Source organism: Quercus lobata, chromosome 5, assembly GCF_001633185.2.
Source record: "Quercus lobata isolate SW786 chromosome 5, ValleyOak3.0 Primary Assembly, whole genome shotgun sequence".
In the NCBI taxonomy this organism is placed as follows: domain Eukaryota; kingdom Viridiplantae; phylum Streptophyta; class Magnoliopsida; order Fagales; family Fagaceae; genus Quercus; species Quercus lobata.
Genome location: NC_044908.1, coordinates 30642774 through 30664400, shown reverse-complemented (window position 1 = coordinate 30664400; position 21627 = coordinate 30642774). Strand labels below are relative to the sequence as shown.

Below are 21627 nucleotides of genomic sequence, written 5' to 3'. Positions count from 1 at the left end.
TAATGGAATTGGACCTTCATGCCTAATAATAACCTAGAGTAATCATAACCCCTCCACTAATCTCGAGCTATAAATAAGATATGAGAATGAGGAACAGGGGGTTGTTGAAGGGTACAAGAAAAAAGAGAGAGCAGAGAGAGAGAGCATCAGGAGTGCAGTAAGAGAGAATGGAGAGGAATCTATAGGGTAATGTGGCATTGTTAGGTCTCTGTGCTAGGAACTACCCAAGGTAGGAAATCCAAAGCCCACATCACAAATAGATTGTAAGCCCAAGTGAGGACTGGCCCATCAACCTCATTTTTGGCGCGCACAATTAGCGCCGTATGTGGGGATGTCCTACAAAGTTGTGGTTCGACCGAGACTCACACTCGGGAAATGTCTGAAAGACGTTCAGGGAGTTATGCTGAAAGTGGCTCTGGAGGGTCTTCTCGGGGATCTACCTGGCGAGAGAGGAGGCACAAAAGGCGTCAAGATAGGGATCGTAAGCGAGAGGAAGAATGATCCGACCTCAGAGAAGGGTCGTATCAAACACACCAGACAATGTCGAGAGCTTCAGGGCACAGACAATTTGACGAGAGAGACAAGGTACTCAAGCGGTTATGCAGGCTAGTAAGAGATTTGGAGTTGGAAGCAAGAGATAGGCGTCGGAGAAGAGATCGAGACAACCGAGAAGAACGGTCTGCTAGTGAGGGAGGTCGCTACAAGGCCGGGTCCAAGCAGTCCGCTTCCCGTCAACACCAGAATCGTTCGCGTTCACAGAAGTATGCAAATCAGGACTCAAATTCCCCAGAAGAGAGGCGGCCCCGGAATGCTGCCATGGATGCTATGAGCCATGCATTACGCAGAGCTGCTCGGTCACCGCCTTAGACGACATTGAACGAGCCCCAATGTCGAGCAAATTTACGCACCCACTGTTCAACTCTTACGATGGGAAAACGAACCTAGTAGAGTACATCGGCCATTATATCCAAATGATGTCTTTGCATACTCACAATAACGCGCTAATGTGTAAGGTATTCCCCTCAAGCCTTAGACCCACTGCTTTGAGATGGTTTAATGGGTTACGGAAGGGCTTCCTTCACAGTTTCGCCAAGTTGATCCAAGAATTCGGTGTCCGGTTTGTAACTTTTGGTCGAGTCCTGCAACCAATAGACGCATTACTATCCATGAAAATGAGGGTAGGGAAAACCCTTCGCAGCTATGCCAATTGGTATTGGGAACTCTACAATGAGATTGGTAGGGGCAACGAGAAGATTGCGGCGAGGCCCCATTTTAATGGGGCCGCCCGAGGACTTCGAACTGCGTGAGTCGCTGATGAGGAAGCCTTTCGAGGATATGAGGTAGCTTATGAGGGGCATTAAGGAGTACAAACACTTAGAGGATGACCGGCTGCAGAACAAAGGTAAAGCCCCGGTAATGAGTCGTCCTTGGTAGGGTGGCTTTCAGTCAAGGTCTCAGAGGGACTTAAGGATTCAAGAACCGAAAGCACAAATGGGGGAAGTAAACATAATGTTCAAGGAGCCGGTGCACAGGATCGTAAACCGAATCAAGAATGAGCCATACTTCTAATAGCCGAACAAAATGGGGGATGACCCGTCCAGGACCAAAACTAGTACTGTACTTACCATAAAGATAAGGAACCAAAACTAGTATTGTACTTACCATAAAGATAAGGGGCATACCACTGAGCAGTGTTTGGTATTGAAAGATCATCTAGGGCAGCTAGTGAAAGCGGGGTCTTTGAAGGAGTTTGTGGTGGATTCAGGGAACCGAGGTACCAGGCAAGGTGCACAACAAAGGGGAAATACTCTCCCACCCCCATTAGGAGTGATCGAGATCATCCACGCTGCCCCAAGGGGTACTGCTATGATTAAGAGGAAAGGGTGTTGGTTGTAGTGCCAATAAAAGACTACTCGGGCAAGCAACTGTTCGAGAAGAAGATGAAGTTCACACGAGAGCCCATTACTTTCAACGACGATGACTTAGAGGGAACAATTCAACCGCACAATGATGCGTTGGTGGTGACAGCCTAAATAAAAGGCTTCATAGTGAAGAGGGTGATAGTAGACCAAGGGAGTGGGGCTGATGTGATGTATTCGGACCTATTCAAAGGGCTCAGACTGAAGAACGAAGACCTCTCAAAGTACAATACGCCCCTAGTCGGGTTTGATGGCTAGGTGGTGATTCCCAAGGGGCAAATTTCCCTTCTTGTGAACATGGAAGGAATGGAAGTAACAGTAGCATTTATAGTAGTCGCCTCGTTTTCTCCTTATACAGGGATTCTGGGAAGGTCATGGATCCATGCAATGGGGGTATTTCCATCCACCCTGTACATGAAGGTTAAGTTTCGCACTAAGCAGAGCATTGCTATAATAAGGGGAAGCCAGCAAATGGCCAGACAGTGTTTAGTGGCCGCGGTTGATTGAGAGCACAAGCAGGCCAAACAGAAGGAAACATTCGAGGAGGTCCCTTTATAGCAATTACATGAGCCCCAAGAGGGAATTGAGGCTAGCTATGCCGAGGAATTAATTAAAGTAAGAATACTACCGGATGTTGATAGATATTTTCAAGTAGGGGCAAGTATGAAGGATGAGGACAGGGTAGAAAAGTTATTAGTTTTTATGCAGAATGTAGATGTGTTTGCTTGGAGCCCGTATGAGGTGCCTAGGGTGGATCCCGAATTCATAGTTCATAAACTTAATGTAGATCCATCATTTCCCTCTAAGAAGCAGAAGCCAAGAAGGTCGGCCAAAGAACACATTGAGGCAGTTAGGAAGGAGGTTAGGAGGTTAAAGGAGGCTAGGGCGATAAGGGAGATCTTCTTTCCGCAATGGCTAGCGAATACCATGGTCGTGAAGAAGAAGAATGGAAAATTGAGAGTTTGCGTAGATTTCACGGATTTGAACTGAGAACTGAGCATGCCTAAAGGACCTGTTTCCTATGCCAAAGATCGATCAATTGGTGGATGCCAAATATGGGCACTTGAGGATGAGTTTTTTAGATATCTTTCAAGGTTATCACCAGATTACTCTGGCCACCAAGGATCAGGCAAAGACAACATTTATCTCCCCTAACACCAACTACCATTATACCAAATTAACTTAGGAGAGGAATAACCTCCAAAAAAAAATTCCCGAGTAATTTTTTTTTTCGTCTAAAGCAGACCTTTTTCTTTAGTTCCAATAATGGATGACCTTTTACTTCCAAGATTTTAAAATTTTTCATTAAACAGGAAAGAGAAAATACAAATTATTGCCAATATTATTTTTCTGTGAATTTCCTTTTAACAAACACAATCCCTATTCCACAAAAGCTTTTCCACACAAAATTCCAGATCAGGTAACAAATACAATTCCCAGCCACAATGGCTAGTTCATTTTCTTCGGCTTACACTACGCAACTTATTTTGTTTATTTTGTGGCATTTTTAAAGTTTCACTTTTTTTCACGGTACAACAGTGAGTTATGCAGTTTATTTTGTTTATTTGTTTTTAGGTTATTAGAAAACTGAGCAGCAGAGCACTAAAGAGGGCTTTAAGGTGGACAGTTAGATTATTTGACAAAGCTAAATAAAAAGTTTTGAGCAGTTATTTTACACAAATCAGTGAAGTTTGCAAAAAAGATATTGCTTTGTAAATAAGTCCCTCTATGCTTCTTAAATTAATATATTTGAGAAAACAATATGATACATCAATGTTATTCAAGCACAGACCTCTTATGGAACTATAAAATTAGATGACCTTCTATTGCATTTACTATGATGATAAAGTAGAATCTGCCATACAAAGTAATAAACAAATATTAATTTACAAGTTCGACTATTTCATCTTTCTAAAAATTTGCTTAGAACAGTTTTTCTGACGGGAACTTCCTCCTCCTCATCATCATCATCATCATCTTTCTCTGACTTCAAAGTTGTGTTTAGGGCACAACGGATGACCGAGTTCACCTGTTTTCTTAATGTAGCATTGTCAACGAATACATCCGCCAGCATTATTCTCAACTCATCATCAGTTGTCCTTTTATTATTGCCATTTACACTTCGAGTTTCGTCCAATGCTGCAACGGCATTTTCCACATCTTGGGCAAGGAGTTGTGCCTGTTCCAAATTTATGAGCCATTTGAAATCAAGTCAGAATTCAAATACGCAGTTCGATAGAAGAAATAAGATGTAACATTAAAATAAATAATAAAGTATATTTTCAAATAACATTTGAAATCTGCACTCATTAAATTTGATTTTTTTACATTAATAACTTCTCATTTCTTTTTTCTTTTTTTACATAATAAGTTCTCGTTTTTTATCAGCCTGAAATGCGCCCAAGTGCTTTAAATAAATACAAAGACATTTAAAATATTAAGCAAGAACTGCATAGAATTTGCCATCATGGTGCTGTTTTAAAGTGTGAAAGTGATCACCCTTCTACTTGTCATGCCCACAGCATTCAAGTACACGCAATACACACAATTTGGGTTTTCTTTATAACAGAAAAAGATATAGACATATGAATAACATGTTGAGATTTTCCCATTTCTAGGCTAGAGAGAAAAAATTGAAGGAACTGCGCATTGACAGAAGAACAAGCAGAGTTTTAACTACTGTTTTATACCGAGATACTACCATCGTCTGAAAATTGTCATTAAATTCACTCAAAGACTACATCACATGTCAGATAAAGATGAAAATGGCGAGAAGGCATCAGCCATTTTAAGCCAAGTTGCCAACGACTAGAACAAACAAAACCTAGTCATATTGTTATTTGAACAAAAAAAAAAAAAAACTTTAAAAAGAAAGTGAAACTCCAAAACAAAGAAATGTTATTTGAACCAGATCAAACTGGAATGTACAGGTGCAAACCAGCCAAGCAGAACAGATCTAAATTTATGGGGCTTGACTAGCCAGGTGAGCTGAGTAGTTTTGTAACATAGAAAATAAAACGTTTTAAGGAAGCAACAGCACATAAACGCTATGCAGCTCACCTTCATATTCCCACACATACATAGCCACCATAATACATATTTGTACATGTTCACAAGTAAATTTACATAACACATAAACACATGATGTATAACTATGTTAGATGTAAAGACAATAACATATACACCCTTCATATTAAAACAATTTATTATATATTATCATGTGGTCCAACCACCAACTTAATGGTTGAACCTGCTAGCATGCCACATGAATTAGTGATTACTTGACACTTAGCCATTAATCATGTGCTTGCAAGTACAAAATGATTTTTGTCAATAAAAATCATGTACCCTCACAGATGAGTGCAGAGACAAAAATTAGAAGAAAATTATTATAGTAAAAATAAAAAATAACAGCCGCCTTTGTGGGGTTAATATCTAGGTTTGATCCCTCCTATTTATGCTTAGCAAAACACACACACACACAAACAGAGAAACAGAGAATGAAAAAGTTTCGCACCCAAAATAATCTCTTAACACCAGTCTTCAAAATTTAGACTGCCAAGGACATTACAACAAACAAAAGAGAGCACTGACTCAAGGTTTGAAAGATACCTCTGCTAGTAGGAGACCAATTCTATTGTCAGATGTTGTCAACAGATCTATTGCATCAGATGGTAATGAAGTGTCCACAATTAATTTATCTTCCTCTTCAACAAGAAAATTAACACTACATTCTTGAAGCCTATCACGAAGAATTCCACATTCATGCAGCAACTTTGCATTAGCAGTACTAGCAAGCTCCATTCTTTGCCTTTCCTTGTGAAGAAATCTCTGAAAGATACACAAGAAACAACAGCATGAAACAGATGGGTTTTGCAAATGTTCTGAATTAGCAACAACTGAAAGTCTAAACACAACCCAATCAGCAAGACAAAGTTATTAACCAGAAACAGTTACATCCTGATTGGGAATTAGTTTGACATATTAGGCACTAGTGAGAGATCAAATATTTGAATATCCAAAAGACTTTGTTGTCTGGTCTTTTTATATGGTGCTTTTGGTGTAGTCTGTGTGGGCACCTATGTATGTGTAACCCAATCAATTGGTTGTCTCCTAATCTCAGAAAAGTAGAATTTCTATCCATTTGTTGTTTGATACATGACAAGTTTCTAAAACTAAAGAATTTGCTTAGTTGGTCTTGGTTGTTTCTAAACCTAATAAAGCAATTGTTGCCAATGAGCCCTAGCTCAACTGGCACCCCCTCTCCTTATATAGAGGTCAAGGTCGTGGGTTAAAGCCCGCCCCATTGGGTGTGTGTAACTAACTTATCAATGAATAAAACTTTAAATAAATAAAATAAAATATTAAAAAAAAAAAGTATGTACTTATCTATCAATCAATCAATCAATAATAATAACAAATGCAATTAAAAAAATTATTTTTAAAAAATTGCTCATTTGGTTAGTCTGTATGGTTATGACCCTTCAATCAAATACTTCTACTAAATCTTACTTCACATTTCTTCACCAAAAGCCACAGCAGATCCAACCACCAGGCAATAAACCCCTGAACATGTATTGTCTCATGTAGGGTGGTAAACAAGCCAAACTGAACTAAGGTGTTCAAGCTTGTAAAAAAGAGCTTGAGAACTCAGGCTGGACTTGTGTAGAAGTTCAAGCTTGGTTTGTTAATTTCCCGAAGGAACTTGAGAGCTTGTTCATGGGCTCTGTTAAATTGGTTAAAAAAATTAACTTCATACAAATGCTTATAAAAACTTAGCAATAGTATTTATAAAACAAGACATATATAGACACATTTTTTAACCCAAAAAAAAAAAAAAAATAGTAACATATAGTAACCACTGAAAGTATTATCTTTAGTGTTCATAAACATATCAAGCCAAGAATAGCCTTGAACAAGCTTATTTTGTTAACCAATTGAGATTGAGCTTGGTTCAGTTAATTAATAAATGATACCAAATTAACATCATAAAAAGTGAAACTTGAACTGCTCACAAGCTGCTTGGTTCATTTTATAGCCTAGTTTCATGGAAATACGGCCATAATTTGAGAATTGAGACCATAACTCCAGCCTTGCATTCTTTTTTAAATCTAAGAAGATTATTGGTTTAATTGCACATTTAGTCCTCAGACTTTACATCTTGCTTCAAACTCAACCTTATACTTTTAAATGATTCATTTAAGTCCTTACAATTTTTAAATCATTTCGAAAAAGTCCTTGCTGTTGACTCAGTAACAGAAAATGCTAATGTGTAGTTAAAAATAATTTTTAAATGACATGGTGTTGACGTGAGTTAAATAGATGACATGGAGCCTACATGTATATCTAAATAAAGCGAAGGGAAAGAAAAAGGCCAAATCAACAAAATAAGTTAACATGCTACTCGCATGAACTTAGGTGATTTGAGTTAGAGAGAGAGAGAGAGAGAGAGAGAGAGAGAGAGAGAGAGAGAAGTTGGGGAAGTAATGAAATCCCCAGCAACTCTTTCACTCTCTAACTCAATCTTGGCCTTGTGATGCTTCAATCTTGGCCTCCTCAAATCTTTGTTGGCACACTTTTAGTGTGCTGCTCAACAGCACCAGTGGCATAGCAGCCACTATCCTTTGCAGCAAAGTGGTGACAAATCCTATGGTGGTCCAACAATCAGGGTCTATCATCCAGTTGTGGATGTCCTTGCAACAAGCCTCAACTTGGTGTGAATAATCACAGATCTGATGTAGGCAAGTTGCAAGCTGGGTTGCTAGTGGCATTGTTGGCCAATAATGGATCTGAAGCTAGTTTTGGTTTGAGTGCTAGGGTTTTGGCCAAGGCAGTTGTGGCCTTGGGTTTCATTTGGGTTTGACAAAATTTGGACGGGTTTATTGGTTTGGTTGTTCTTTGGGTGTTTGGATCTTTAATATAAGTTTCGAATGGGTTAATGATTTGGCCATGGGGGAAGTTTGCAGGTATTCCGCCAGTGTGTGGTGGTTGAGAGTTGTTTAGGACCGCCAGCTCATCGCACTTGCTCCACAAACATTGGAAGGACCACCCCTCATGGAGGGTCCCTTCTTTGGGTCCTCATCAACATTGCTGTTGGTTGAGAGAGGTTTGTTAGGCTGTTTGGGCAGCAAGAAAGTTAATTATTGAGAGATTGAAGTGGATGTGAATCATAGGATAAAAGGGAAATTTTTATTAAATTGCTATTATTTACCAATTGTTGGAAAACATAGTTTTGCATCTCACACAAAACAAGCAGTGGAAAATATTGGATCTACTTCATTCAAGTGAGATAACATCGAATATCTAAATTTTAGAGACAAAGAATAGAAATGCGTACCTTGATGTGGTGAAATTTAAAACAAAGAAGAAGATTGAACTTGGGAAGACCTTCAATCTTCACCCCAATTCCACATATGCCCACGATATGTGGTCTCTCAATCAGTTCTGTATGCACTTTCTCTTTCTAAAAACTTGTCTTCTTTTTCAAAAACTATTTTCTTTTGTTTCACTCATACATACTAATAACTACCTTGGAAATTATTTATTTAATAACTCTTATTAAATAACTAACTAATTATCTAATTGGGTTGACCTTTTGGACTAGTCCAATTAGTGTTTGGGATGAGACTAAAGGGACAAATAAAGCTCTAGCTCAAATGGGTTTCGAACCTTATCTGTTAATTCTTGACAAGCCTAAAGTTACCATTAATTATATTTAATACCACCATATAAATATAATTGCACTCTAGGCTTTGTCAAGAGTTGATAGTTAAGCCCAAAGCCCATTGAAACTAGAGCTTTATTTGCCCCTTTGGTCCCATCCCAAACCACACACAATATCCCAATTGAGTTGTCCCAAAAGGCTAACTCAATTATATGATCAATTAATTATTTAATAATAAATAACTTCCTAGGTAATTATTAGTACATAAGAGTGAAACAAAATAAACCAATTTTTAAAAGAACACAAGTTTTTAGAAAAAGAAAGTGAGTACAGAACTAATTGAGAAACCACACACCTTGAGCATATGTGGAATTGGGGTGAAGATTGAAGGTCTTGCCAAGTTCAATCTTCTTCTTTGTCTTGAATTTCACTACAAGGTACGCCATTCTATTATGTTTCTAAAATTCAGGTATTCCATGTTATCTCACATGAATGAAGTAGATCCATTAATTTCCGCAGCTTGATTTGTATGAGACGCAAAATTATGTTTTCCAATAATGTGATCCTAGCATATTATAACCGTTAAGTTAAAAGGGAAAATTTTATAAGATTGCTATTATGCTATAAGATTAGCTATGCTCTGTGGTAGTGAATGTTGGGTTGTCATGAAGCAACATATTCATAATTTAAGTGTAGATGTAGTGAGAAAGTTAAGATGGATGAGTATATACATAGAAAGATATGATTTGAAATGAGAAAATCCTCTTATAAATAGGGGTGGCCTCATACTGATGAAAAAAATAAAGGAGAGTCACTTGAGATGGTCTAGGCATGTTCAAAAGCGAGCAACAAATGCATCAATAAGAAATTGTGAGTTGATTCAACTTGAGGAAATGAAAACAAGTATAGGAAGACAAAAAATAACATTAGTAGTAGTAAAACAGGACATGTCAATTAAGAAGCAACAGATAATATGCATATCAAAAATAAAAGACGCAACAAATAATATGACTTTAGAAAGAATAGAATGGAGAAAAAGAATGCAAGTGGCTGACCTTGACTAATTTGTTGGGGATCCATAGCCAACCCCAAAATTTGGTACTAAGGCTTTGTTGTTATCGTCAACACATTTCATTTAAGAATTAATTTTAAATAAAACAAAACATTTGCCACATCAACATTTTCGTTAACAAGTTAACAGCAAAGAATTTTTTTTTAAATGATTTTAAAAGTAAGGACTAAAATGAAACACTTAAAAGGACAAGTACGATTATGAAACAAGAGTCACAGTTTGAGGACCAACTGTGTAATTAAACCAAAAAAAAAAATTCCTTTGTTGGTTATACATATAAAAACTAATAAACCTTTTTTAATAAGTAATTCACTATAAAAAGACAAACCCATAAGGGGGCAATTCTAGTGCATGGGGAAATACACCAATTACAAATTATCAATAAGAATCAGGAAATATTAAAATGAAAATGTTACATCAAGACATATGATAGAAACAGAATCTTCATTTTATAATAATGTATGTACATAAACAAAAAGGATGTTACCTCTACTTCTAATTTCTCTTTCATTACACGGCTGAGATCCTGCTTCAATTCTAACTGGGAATTTCGAAGAGATTTGACTTCTTTAATAAGCAGTTTTACATCTGCCTTTGATTTCACCTCAAATTCTTCATGCTGTTTCTGCAAGTTCTCAATCTGTTCTCTAGCATCATCTAACTCCTGCATCAACATTTTGTTTTCCTGAATGACTGCAGTTTTTGTTGACTCAGCACGTACCTTTTCATCCTGCAACATTGTTCCACATTATTAACTGAAAGCCCCTCAAAAATAAAAATGACAAGGAGATCCAATTAAATGATAATGGTAGGAAATAAAATACCTGTTCAGTTTTCAATTTTAGTTCCAGCTCCAAACACTTACTCCGAAGCTCCTCCACATCCCACTGCATTTGAGTAAATCTTTCCCTTTCAGTTAAAACCGCCTGCTGCATGTTATCTATACAATTCTGTCTAGTAGTTTCAAGTTCCACTTCCAAATCTTTGACCTATAAAAGAAGATCCCCATAAATTGATCTTGAAGTATGTTACATAGTCATAATTAGATTTACATTCACTCTTTTTTTAATTAAAATCAACAAAGTTCTATTGTAACTGTGATAAAGAGAACTTCCCACAAAATCAAGGTCAATACCAAGATAAAGTAATTGCATTGACAACAATAACAACAACAAAGCCTTAGTCCCAAATCTTTTGGGGATGGCGATGGATACTCAATAGAGTAATTAGTTGGCCACATGTATTCTCTTCTTTCATTCTATTCTATTTGAAGTCATTCTTTATGTCATTTTTTATAACTTCTACTAATATTATTTTTGGCCTTCCTATACTTTTTTTTTTTTATTCCCTCAACTAGGATCAACTCACTCTTTTTTACCGGTTTATTAACCTCTCTTCTCTAAACATGACCAAACCATCCAAAGTGGCTCTCCCTCATCTTTTCATCTACAGGGACTACCCTTATCTTTAAGCAGATTTTCTTGTTTTGAATCTCATCTTTTCATGTATTCCTAATTATCCATTTTTAACATTCTCATTTCAACAACTCACTTTATGGATATGTTACTTCTTAATAGTAACATTCGGTACCATAAAAAATAGTAGGTCATATTACATTGAACAAACCTAAATTCTGAAAATGCATTACTAATCCCATGCCTGGTAACCTTTTTCCCTTCAGGCGTTCCTTTGTATACTCGCCATGTTCTTGGGTTGTGCACCTTTAGTGCTTTTTCAATGGATTATTTACTTTAAAAAAAAAAGGAAACTAATTCCACATCTACTCATAATGACTAGGACGCGTAAAAATAAAATCTGCAATGAAGAAAGGTCCATTTAGTGAATAAGACTCATTTAAAATAATTGCCTGATGTCATGTCCAATAACCGGCAATAATATTAGTTCAGCCCATGTCCATGTTTTCTAATTCTGTAAACAGAAAATATATTTTAAGGATAAAAAAGCCACATCCACAGTTTATCTCAGATGGTCCATCAGGTGAGGCTTCACCTAATCCTTCTGGTAAGGTACAGGATAAAACTAAAAGAATGGATCAACAACCACAACGCTCATTTCACATGATCAAATAAATTTTAATCAAGCTCATGTTTCCATACACATCTAACCATATGATGTCTCTCAAGTCTCAATGTGGCTATCAAAAACAGATTAAGACAGCATTATATGAAGGACATTCTTTGTTTGCCACATTTTTTTTTTTTTTGATAAATAAGAAAGATGTATAATTTTTTTGTTTGCCACATTCAAGACCAAAATAAGCATTTAGAAGTTAGAAATTGATTCGTTTTAGGACTTGCAAAGATCTAAATTTACCAACATCAATAGAATAACAGAGTACTAGGTAGAAGAAAACTTCCATCTAAATTCAAATTCTTCCAAAAAAATGAAGAGACAAGTAACATATGCTCAAACAAAATACTTGTATGGCACAACTAGATCATAATAAAACAGTCTGCTATTTTCATGCTTCTTACCAAAATAGAAATAATGGTCATACCTAGTGCACAAATGACAAAACTCCCACTTTTGCGGGCTTTGGGGGAAGTGATTGGTAGGCAGCCGTACCCCCCCCCCCCACTTTTTTTTTGGGAAGAGGAAATAAAGTTTATATTATCCCAATTTTAACGTTGAGGAACACCCTGAAGCTATTGGATAGCCCAATGCTGATTATTTGAACTAGAAAGGGGCAAAAAACTGGGAAATGGACATTGAAGAAACAGAATCACATTTTTTTTAGATAGGTAAAAAAAGTGTATTAACTGTTATAATATATACCTTCGTTGTGAGGAATTTTCTAACAGTAGCTTCTTGATTCAATCTTGCTATTAGATCCTCCAAGTCTGTTTTTGCTGTGGCTAGCCTCCGCTGCATGGTAACAAGTACCCTGTTCAATTTAAGTCGTTGATCAGATGGAAGAGCAACCAGTGAATCCCTTGGAAGCTGTATATTTGGATTCTCAAAAGAATCTGTGTTTCTCAAAGCTTCAGAACCTTCAGAATGATCAAGGGTGAAATCACCAAATAAATTGGCTGCCCCAATATTTGATATTTCACTAGCTCTTAAAGAACTCAAGTCACTTCCAACACTCTCTGCTGAGAGTCTTCGAACATGGCCATCCAGCTTGTAATCCCCTAGTGCAGGAAAAAACTCAGTTCCGTCCATGCGGATAGGTTTAGCATTAGAAGTATTCTCAATTACTTCATCCCTGCCTAAAATGTTACCCTCATTCCCTGTATGCATTCTATGCCTGGAAAATCTTTGCAGACTCCCCTGAATGAACTTTCTGTTATTCATGCCATATTTGGCAGTCATTTCAGTTGGATCAATTAAGTATTGTTCAGATATTGAATTCTCCATGCCAAGAACAGCAGAACTATCATTTCCATGCCTTGGCGATCCAACCTCAGATATCTCATAAGGAGTATCATGACCAAGATCTGATGCAATGAATGAACTATCAGCAAACAGAGAAACATCTGAGTTGGCATGGTACAGAGATGATGGAAACATTTCACTAGTGGAAGAATTATTTGGAATTTCCTGATTCTCATCATTGAAAGCTGAAAAAAAAATACAAGAATACAAATGAGTTTTGATGGATCACAGAGTATATTATCTATTAAGTTATTCTACTTTCAATATCACCATGGCTTCATTTCAAGAATTAAAAAACTAATATAATGTTGATTCCAAGATGCATTGAGGAAACACCTACAAGACCTCGCCGCAGCTTCTAGCTCAAGAAAGGTTGCCACTGGAGCACTTCTTGATAAATCAATGTCTGACAATAGTTTTTCCATCCAATCCTCCAAAGAACACCTTCGCTGCAACAAGCTAACCAATTTGAGAATATTATTACTGTTATTTCAAAGAGAAATATGCTTGATGTTTAAATTTATATACGAACATATTGAAAAATTAAATTTCATAGTTGTAGGTGCACACAATGATGCAGCCTAATATTCTACAAGTGGACCATTGCCCTCAAATTGCAGAGTAATAATCAAATACATAAACCAAATATTTAGACATGATAATTGGAAGAAGAAACCTAGAATTTGCAAAGCCAAATCAAAATAGGCCATGTATTATCCATTTCACAAGCTGCTTGTCCAAAATTTATATAAAAATAAATAAAAAATCCCTTCAGGTATATTTCTACAATTTTCATGCTTTTAATTTAAAAACAGTCTTTCAGAAGCTTCATAGAGTAACGTGTTCAAATCCTAAACACACAAGCGAAACAAAAATAAGATTTACCCAATTAAGGAAAGTTTTAAGATCATCAAGTTCATCAAAGCCTACTATGTAACAGCAGAAATTTTCATACAATACAGGAACTAACAGCAACAAGAGTAATGACTATGACCATCAGACCAAGCCATTTTCCTGTGAAATGTAACCTCTGGATAATCCTCAGTTATGCATTGAAAAGGCACAACCAAGCAACTTTCAGCATAGAAGTTTCAGTTTTCCAAAGGTCAGCATGTGCGACAGGTGTTCTAATAAAAGAAGGAAATATACTATAAAGTTCAACAAACAGCAATATAGCACCACTGTGAGATGTACTCAGACAATTTGAGTCGCACAATTCTCAAACTACTATCATGTAGACCAAGAAATTCTATGTTCAAATTTTTTTTTTTTTAATTTTATTTTAGTAACAATACTTCATTGAAACTAAGAAGAAAATGCAAAAGACCCCCAAGTACACAGGAAGTGCTTTAAGGAGAGCCCGTTAAATTTACATAAATCTAGAAATTCCTTTAAGGAAGAAAAGGAATGGCCACTAAAGGCAGCAAACCAATCAAACATGGTATGTAAAAGATGAAATTTTAGCGCCAAGATGAATGCTCAACCCCATCAAAAGTACAGAGGTTCTCTCCCTCAAAATGGTCCACAGAAACAGAACACAATTTGGCATGGCCCCCAATACATCAACAGCATAATGTCTTCCCAAGCCCCCTACTCCAACACTCCAACAACTCCACAACCCTTCTCGGCATGACCTATAGCACGCCAAAAAGGCAACACCATTGACCATAAGTCACACACAATCACAATGAAGTACAGGTGGTCAGTTGTCTCCCCACTAAGTTTGCACATACAGCACCAATCAAAAATGCTTATAGTCCGCTTCTAAAGATTCTCCATAGTAACGATATTTCCCCAAGCTGCTGTCCTTGATAAAAAAAGGCTACCTTAGAACTTAGAAGCAATCTTTACCTTCCAAATGCTTTTCCATGGAAGGTAAGGGGAAGCCCCATGCTAAGAACCTAATAGTAATACTTTATCAAAAAATACTGCTTGTAGCAGGGATCTACAAATAATAATCTTCCAGTTTAATAAGGTTTACAGTAGTAGTTCTGCTTTTGCAAAAGTTTAAACCAATGTTGACATTCAGATCCTTTTATAGTTTCAGGTCGATAATATCAGACAGTTAATTCCATAAACATTGATGAACTTCAGCAAAAATACTCAACTCCTAGAAAAATTAAATTTTATTGCCAGGTTTAAAGCATGTCAGGACAACAGACAACTATAGGAGAACTCAAAACTTCCACTTCTGACAATCAAGCATTCTACTTACGAAGAGATAATGAGAACCTGTTGCAAAATACAAATAATTTATAGCTAACATAATGTGTCTCAGAGGGTAGGTATACGTAATCCACAATTATTTTGAGTTCTGTAAAATCATTAAAATACACACACACACACACACACAGATAGCACGTAACCTACCTCTTCCAACAGAGTTCGGCTCTTCTTTCTAAAAATCCTCCTTGGAGGAGCTGGGGGCACATTTTTCATTGGAAATACCTTTTTGACCTACAAAAAAGCCAGTAAAAGAATGAAAATACTCTCCAAACACAATATTGAAATGATATGATGCTTTCAGTATAGAAGTGAACAACAAAGGTTAGAACATTTATGGATTTTTCTTTTATTTTTGGAAAATAAACAAAATGCATATAATAGGGTAGGAAAGTAATTAGGGCACTATTTAGTGTGATACATAAAAAGAAAGATAATAAAAATAAAAATAAAAAGTCACTTACTCTTTTCTTTATAAGTAAAAATAATAATTTTATTCAAAAGAGAAGATAGGTCAAATACAAACTACTCCTGAAGAATTACAAAATAATAAATTTCACTTACTTCAGAAAAAAGTTCTAAAAAATCGTTAAATCTTCGTAATATCCCCCATGTAGTGGTGATCCCTTCTGGCGATTGTATACCAACTTGAACCCTATAAAACTGTTATCCATGAATGTTAAAATAGAAAATAACTAGAGCTGGGTACAATTAAACCAAAATTTACATAGAGCCAGATAAAGTACATTACTACTAAAAGTTGCAGAAACTTCGCTAAAGTACTCTAACTACACACATTTTAACATTCGCAAATGAAAATCCCCATTGCTTCAATAAATTCGACAACTCAACTATCAATAAACAGAGAAACAAACTATCTCCACAATCATTTAAAATGCCAAATTGTACCTCACGAAATTTTTGTTACATAGAAGACAAAGGAGTGGAAGAAAAATGCATAATCTAGAATATTACAGCAATGTAAACCCAACAAGCACAATTTAAAATTAAAAAAAAAAAATGGATAAAACAAGAAGACAGCTTTTATCCAACTCTCTATTACAACAACAAAGCTTTAGGGGAACTTTGAAATCGGCTAAAGGTTGGCCACATGTATTCTTCTACTCCATTCTATCCTATCCAAAACCATAGTCTTTGTTACCTTCTAAATTAACATGTCCTCACTGGTGCATTAACCTGTTACCTATGAAACAAACTTTCATTTGATTTACATGGACATGTTATGGACAAAGATGATGGAAATAGACAAGCAAAGGCCACAAAAGTTTCTTGACATTCAAGTTGCATGACCAATAGCAACTAATCTTAGATTATTATTATAGATAGTTCTTTGAAACAAACAAGAATGATAATTTTATAGTTATTCATAATTGAAACCATAGAACAAATAAAGATAGATGTTATCTAAGGTAAAACACTCAAAAACACAACTGTAATGTCACATGAGTAGTCAGTTGAGTATTATACCGGTGTAAGAATGACTGAACTGTCCAAGGACAAAAAAAAGAAAAGAAAAAGAAACTGCCAGGAAGAGAGATGCAGATATATAAATATAAAGGTCAAACAGAAAAGTAGCAGAGTGGTTTAAAAATTAGATAAAAGAAAATATATATACCACCACAGGATCTGAACCTCTTGATTTGGAAAGGAAAACCCAAGAAGGAATTGTGACGCAAAAACTCCAACCAGAATGAAAATCAAGTGGCCAAACAGTTTCACGTCCGTCCTACATTCAAAAAGTAGGAAATATTATCACAAAAGGAAAGATTTATAACAACCTGAATTCCAAGCTCTGGAATATGTGCCTGTACAGCATTAAATCATTGACAACTGAGAAAAGCAAGAAACCTTTAAGCCGGCTGATCTAACCTCAGCCACCAAATATCAAAAGAATACATAGAAGAAAAATTAAAATCACAAGAATGGCATCACACAATATATACCATCTTGAGATCATCCACCTTATTTACGGTTTATATATAAAAGTAACAAAATTATATTAGAAAGAAAGGGAAAGCTATACATACAAGCATTATATATAGAACTCCTCTAAAGAATTACATGCGAAAATTCAAAATTCAAATACTAATCAATAAAGAGACCTTTCCAGCTGAAGTAAACATGAAGCAATTTCCATTCCATTCCTTTCCACCCCTCCGCACATTCCCCAAATGGGTCCTAAGTGCTAACTCTCTAGCAATCAAGCATGAATTCACAGGCTATCAACAATCTCGCCGCTACACATATTTTACTAATGATATCTCTAACAGCTATCAATTAGGCAATTCAATCATTCTGTATATAAAAACCGTAAAATGAAAAACCATGCAAATTATTCACGGTGGCAATCATGGAAACTGTTTTTTTAGACACATAAACCAAATTAGGCCACTTCAAAGCAAGAACAAACTTCCAAAAAAAAAAAAAAACAATAATAATAATAATAACAAAATCAATAAAAACCCCACAAACTAAAAATTTTAAAAAAAATTCTGATATCATGAAAATCAGTCACATAAATCGAATTCAATCATAACAACAGCTCCACCAATTCAAAAACAAAAACAAATTGACAAAACACATTAATTAAAATTCAACACCACCACCAAAAAAAAAAAGAGATTAAAAAGTGGATCAAAGAAGAAAAGAGAGAGTACCCATTTGCGAGGAGGGGGACTCCAGTCCATTCCCAAAGGGAGCGGCGACGTGCCGTCGTGGCGGTGCCGGGGAGGGCTGCGCGTGCGCACCACGCGCTGCTTGTTGATATCATTGTTGTCGTTACCGGAATTGCCCTTGTGGTTGCCAACGGAATCGTCGTCGTCGGGGTAAGGGGTAGTGGCGGAATTTGAGAAGGGTTCGAGGATGGGATCGGAGAAATTGAGGTTGTAGTCCAACAGAGAAAGGTCGTGTGCGTACAGATTCATTCTCTTCGTTTTTTTTTTTTTTTCTTTTTTCTTTTTTGTGTCTATCTGAGTTTTGGTGATTTGGTTTAAAGTTTAAACGAAAGTTTAATAGTATAACAATTAACAAAGCAACAGAGAGAATCAAAGATGAATGAGAATGATTCTTTGTTTTTGTTTTAATTTTTTATTAAAAAAACTTTTTTTGTTTTTTGAGGGGGATCCAATCGTCTATTTATCTTTCTTTTAACGCCAATCTGATCTGTAACTCTCAAGTCTCCACTACTTGTCTAGGTGTCTTTGGAGAGTAGGCACTACTGTTTCAACTTTCAAATTTCACCCCAATTTTATTCTCTTTTTTTATATCTTTTTTATAATTATAATTTCAACATGTTAAGTTACAAAATTCTTGATTTACTTGCTTATTGACTAATGCCATGCTTATGCCTCCAAAACAAAAATATTCAAAATTTTCCTTTTCAATTCATTTTACAATAAGTCCCCACTTGATTCAACTTTTAAATAAGGATGTAAAGTGGTTGGGCAAAATTGGATTATGGGTGTCTCATCTCCTCTTCACAAAGAGGAAAACCAGTGATGGACAAGATTAGGGCGGGTTATAGATGTTTTACTAATTTTAATGAAGAATGATGAAATAAAAATGAAACATGAAAGGAAAGTGTGCCCACGAGAGTACTTTGAAAATGGTAACAGAATTCGTAATATAAATAAATAAATTATAACTAAAATATGTAAAAAAAAAAAAAAAAAGTTTGAGAAGATGTATAAAAAATATTGAATTATATGTATATATAATTTAAGTACATTAAAAAAAAAATGTATATGTACATTCAAGATGAAGCGAGTAAATCCTATCTTTGCCCCCATCACCTCTTTAGGACTAGAAAAATCTGCATGGGTCTAAGTGGGGCAAGGCCAAATATTTTTGCCATCCCTACTTGTAAAGTTGAACTTTTTTTTTTTTTTTTTAAGGAAATGCAAAGTTGGACTTGAGATCAAATTCTTGTCAAAATAATTAATATTTTCATTATATTATAAAAAGTAATTGTGCCAACATTATATATACATGTATAAATATATTTTATATTTTACCATAATGGAAATTGATTTTTTTTTCTTTTCTCTTCATTTAAAATTAGGTTAATTAAGGTAAACTAATATATCTTATAAATAAATAAAAATGGCATATATATATAATTGTCATTGATTTATTTATATAACGAAATCTAGAAATTATAGGATTTGCTTATTTACATTTGACTATAGTTTGGGGTGATTTTAATTTTAGTTCTTAATCTTTGACACTATTTTGAATATCATCATTTTATTCATTTTTGTTAATAATATTACAATTAAATGTCACATAAGGACTAAAATTAAAATCATCCCAAACTTAAAGAGTGTGATTTGTATTCTAATCAAAATATATAAAATAAAATAAAATCCTTTAATCTAATTAAAACATGTCACATTATTTTAAAATAGATAAATAAAAAGAAAATTTTAACCCTCAAAAAAAAAATTATTATCTCTTCTCTCTTTTCCTTTCTCCTCCTTGAATCTCCACCCAATCTCCCTCGTTCTCCCCCAATAGATATCAACCCAATTAAGTTTCACTCTCTTTATTATCAATAACCTTCTTGGTCTTCTGGTTGAGCTTACAACCTCTTGTGAGCCAAATTCTCAACTTTGGCTTCTTGTTTGGTAGGAAGAGTAAAAAGACTTCGGAATGATGAAATTCAAAATGGTGTCAAACATTAGGGAAAAAATCAAAATCAAAATCAAAATTACTCTAAATTTAGAATGCGCGTAAATTACCTTTTTGGGCTTTATATTTTTAGAAAATAACATTTTATTATTTTATCATAAGTTTTAAGTAGGTTTTTTTTTTTTTCCTTAAACTCATAAAAATTAGTTTCACTAAACAACATTTTTGTGTTGTCAAGAGACAAACTGTTTGAGTTAAAATTTCTAAAAAGTTGAAAACATAAAATATTTATCCATCTTTTTGTTTATAACAAATAAAAAGTTGTTGCTAGCTGAATCCTAATTGTACACCTGTCAACCCCCCCCCCCCCCACTTTTGACTCTGTATTCTGTAAATATGTAAAGATGACAAGCAATATATATATATATATATATATTAAAATAAATAAATAAACTTTTTTAATTAAAAATAAGAAGGATTGATGACAAGTATTCATCAAAAAAAAAAAAAAAAAAGATGACAAGCAATAAACACCATTTGATTTATATACGACAAAAGAGCCTGTCATTTTTAAACTCCGAAAATCGTTTTCATATCATGGAGTCATGAAATAATACCATGAAAGCAAGTATAAGAGTATATGATCTTTCCTTTTTATATATATAAAGTGTGTGTGATATATTTTCAATAAAAAATAATTAAAAAAAAGGTTTATTTGATCTATCAAAATTTATCAAGGTGGAAGATGAAGGATATGGATGGAATGAATGAAAAGTGGCCAGAGTAAGCAGTAACTTTCTAGCCTTTACAAATTGAAGAGCGCCAGCATTAGACAAAAAATAAAAATAAAATAAATTGAAAAAAGGTCCAAGACCAAAAGCAATAACCTGTGTTATCAACATTACTTTATTTTTCAATTTCAACCAAAGGTGCTAAGCTGTTTTACCTTTGGCATACATGTAAAACCTTGCTGGATCAAAAGAATTTTTTGAATCCATTTCTCATGTTTTTTAGATTTCCTTAACAAAAGGGGTCTTTTCATTCAATCAAATTCATTGAATTGTTGGAGACGCCACTACACCATAATAAGGACATTAAGACATGACAATTGACAAATCAAATTCATTGGTTTGTCGTTTCATATAATTAAATTTATTATACTTTAATGAAAGATATTAATAAAAGATTTGATTTCTTATAAACATACATGATTAAATTTGTTATTTTTAATGGAAAATATTAACAAAATGCTTGATTTGTCATAAACTTAATATTTAAATAGTTAATTGTTCAAATGATAATTTAATTGACTAAATTGACACCCACATCAAAATTCAAGGATGATACTTGAAAAATCATCCCAAAACGTTTTATGTGATAATATTCTTTTTATTCTCAAAAAATTCTAATTGAGAAACATCAAGTATGAATTATGTAAAATCTTTAAATCTCATAATACTATTGTGGATTTAAAATCTCCTAAGACTCATGCATTAGGGGTGGCAATTAGTGTTTGTGTTTCGGGTTTGTGTCATGTTGACTCATGAGTATTCGACTATATGAGTCAACCCTAACCCAACATGTTTATTAAACGGGTAAGGATTTCTCAATCCTAACATAACTCATTTATTAAACGAATTAATCGTGTCGACCTGTTTATCAGATTTTATCAAAATGAAAAGAAAAGAAAAACTAATTTTAGT

General features: G+C 34.8%; 1 protein-coding gene across 1 annotated transcript; it reads right to left on the bottom strand.

Moving 5' to 3' along the window:
* Positions 1-3717: 3717 nt before the first annotated feature.
* LOC115991874 (PX domain-containing protein EREX) lies at positions 3718-18532 on the bottom strand. Its single transcript, XM_031115832.1, has 10 exons — positions 17953-18532; positions 16911-17021; positions 15839-15937; positions 15422-15508; positions 13392-13500; positions 12452-13236; positions 10480-10644; positions 10143-10385; positions 5532-5750; positions 3718-4098 (listed from the first exon to the last, which is right to left on the bottom strand). The coding sequence occupies exons 1-10, from the start codon at positions 18217-18219 to the stop codon at positions 3823-3825; spliced, it is 2361 nt and encodes a 786-aa protein (XP_030971692.1). The 5' UTR covers positions 18220-18532; the 3' UTR covers positions 3718-3822.
* Positions 18533-21627: the final 3095 nt, after the last annotated feature.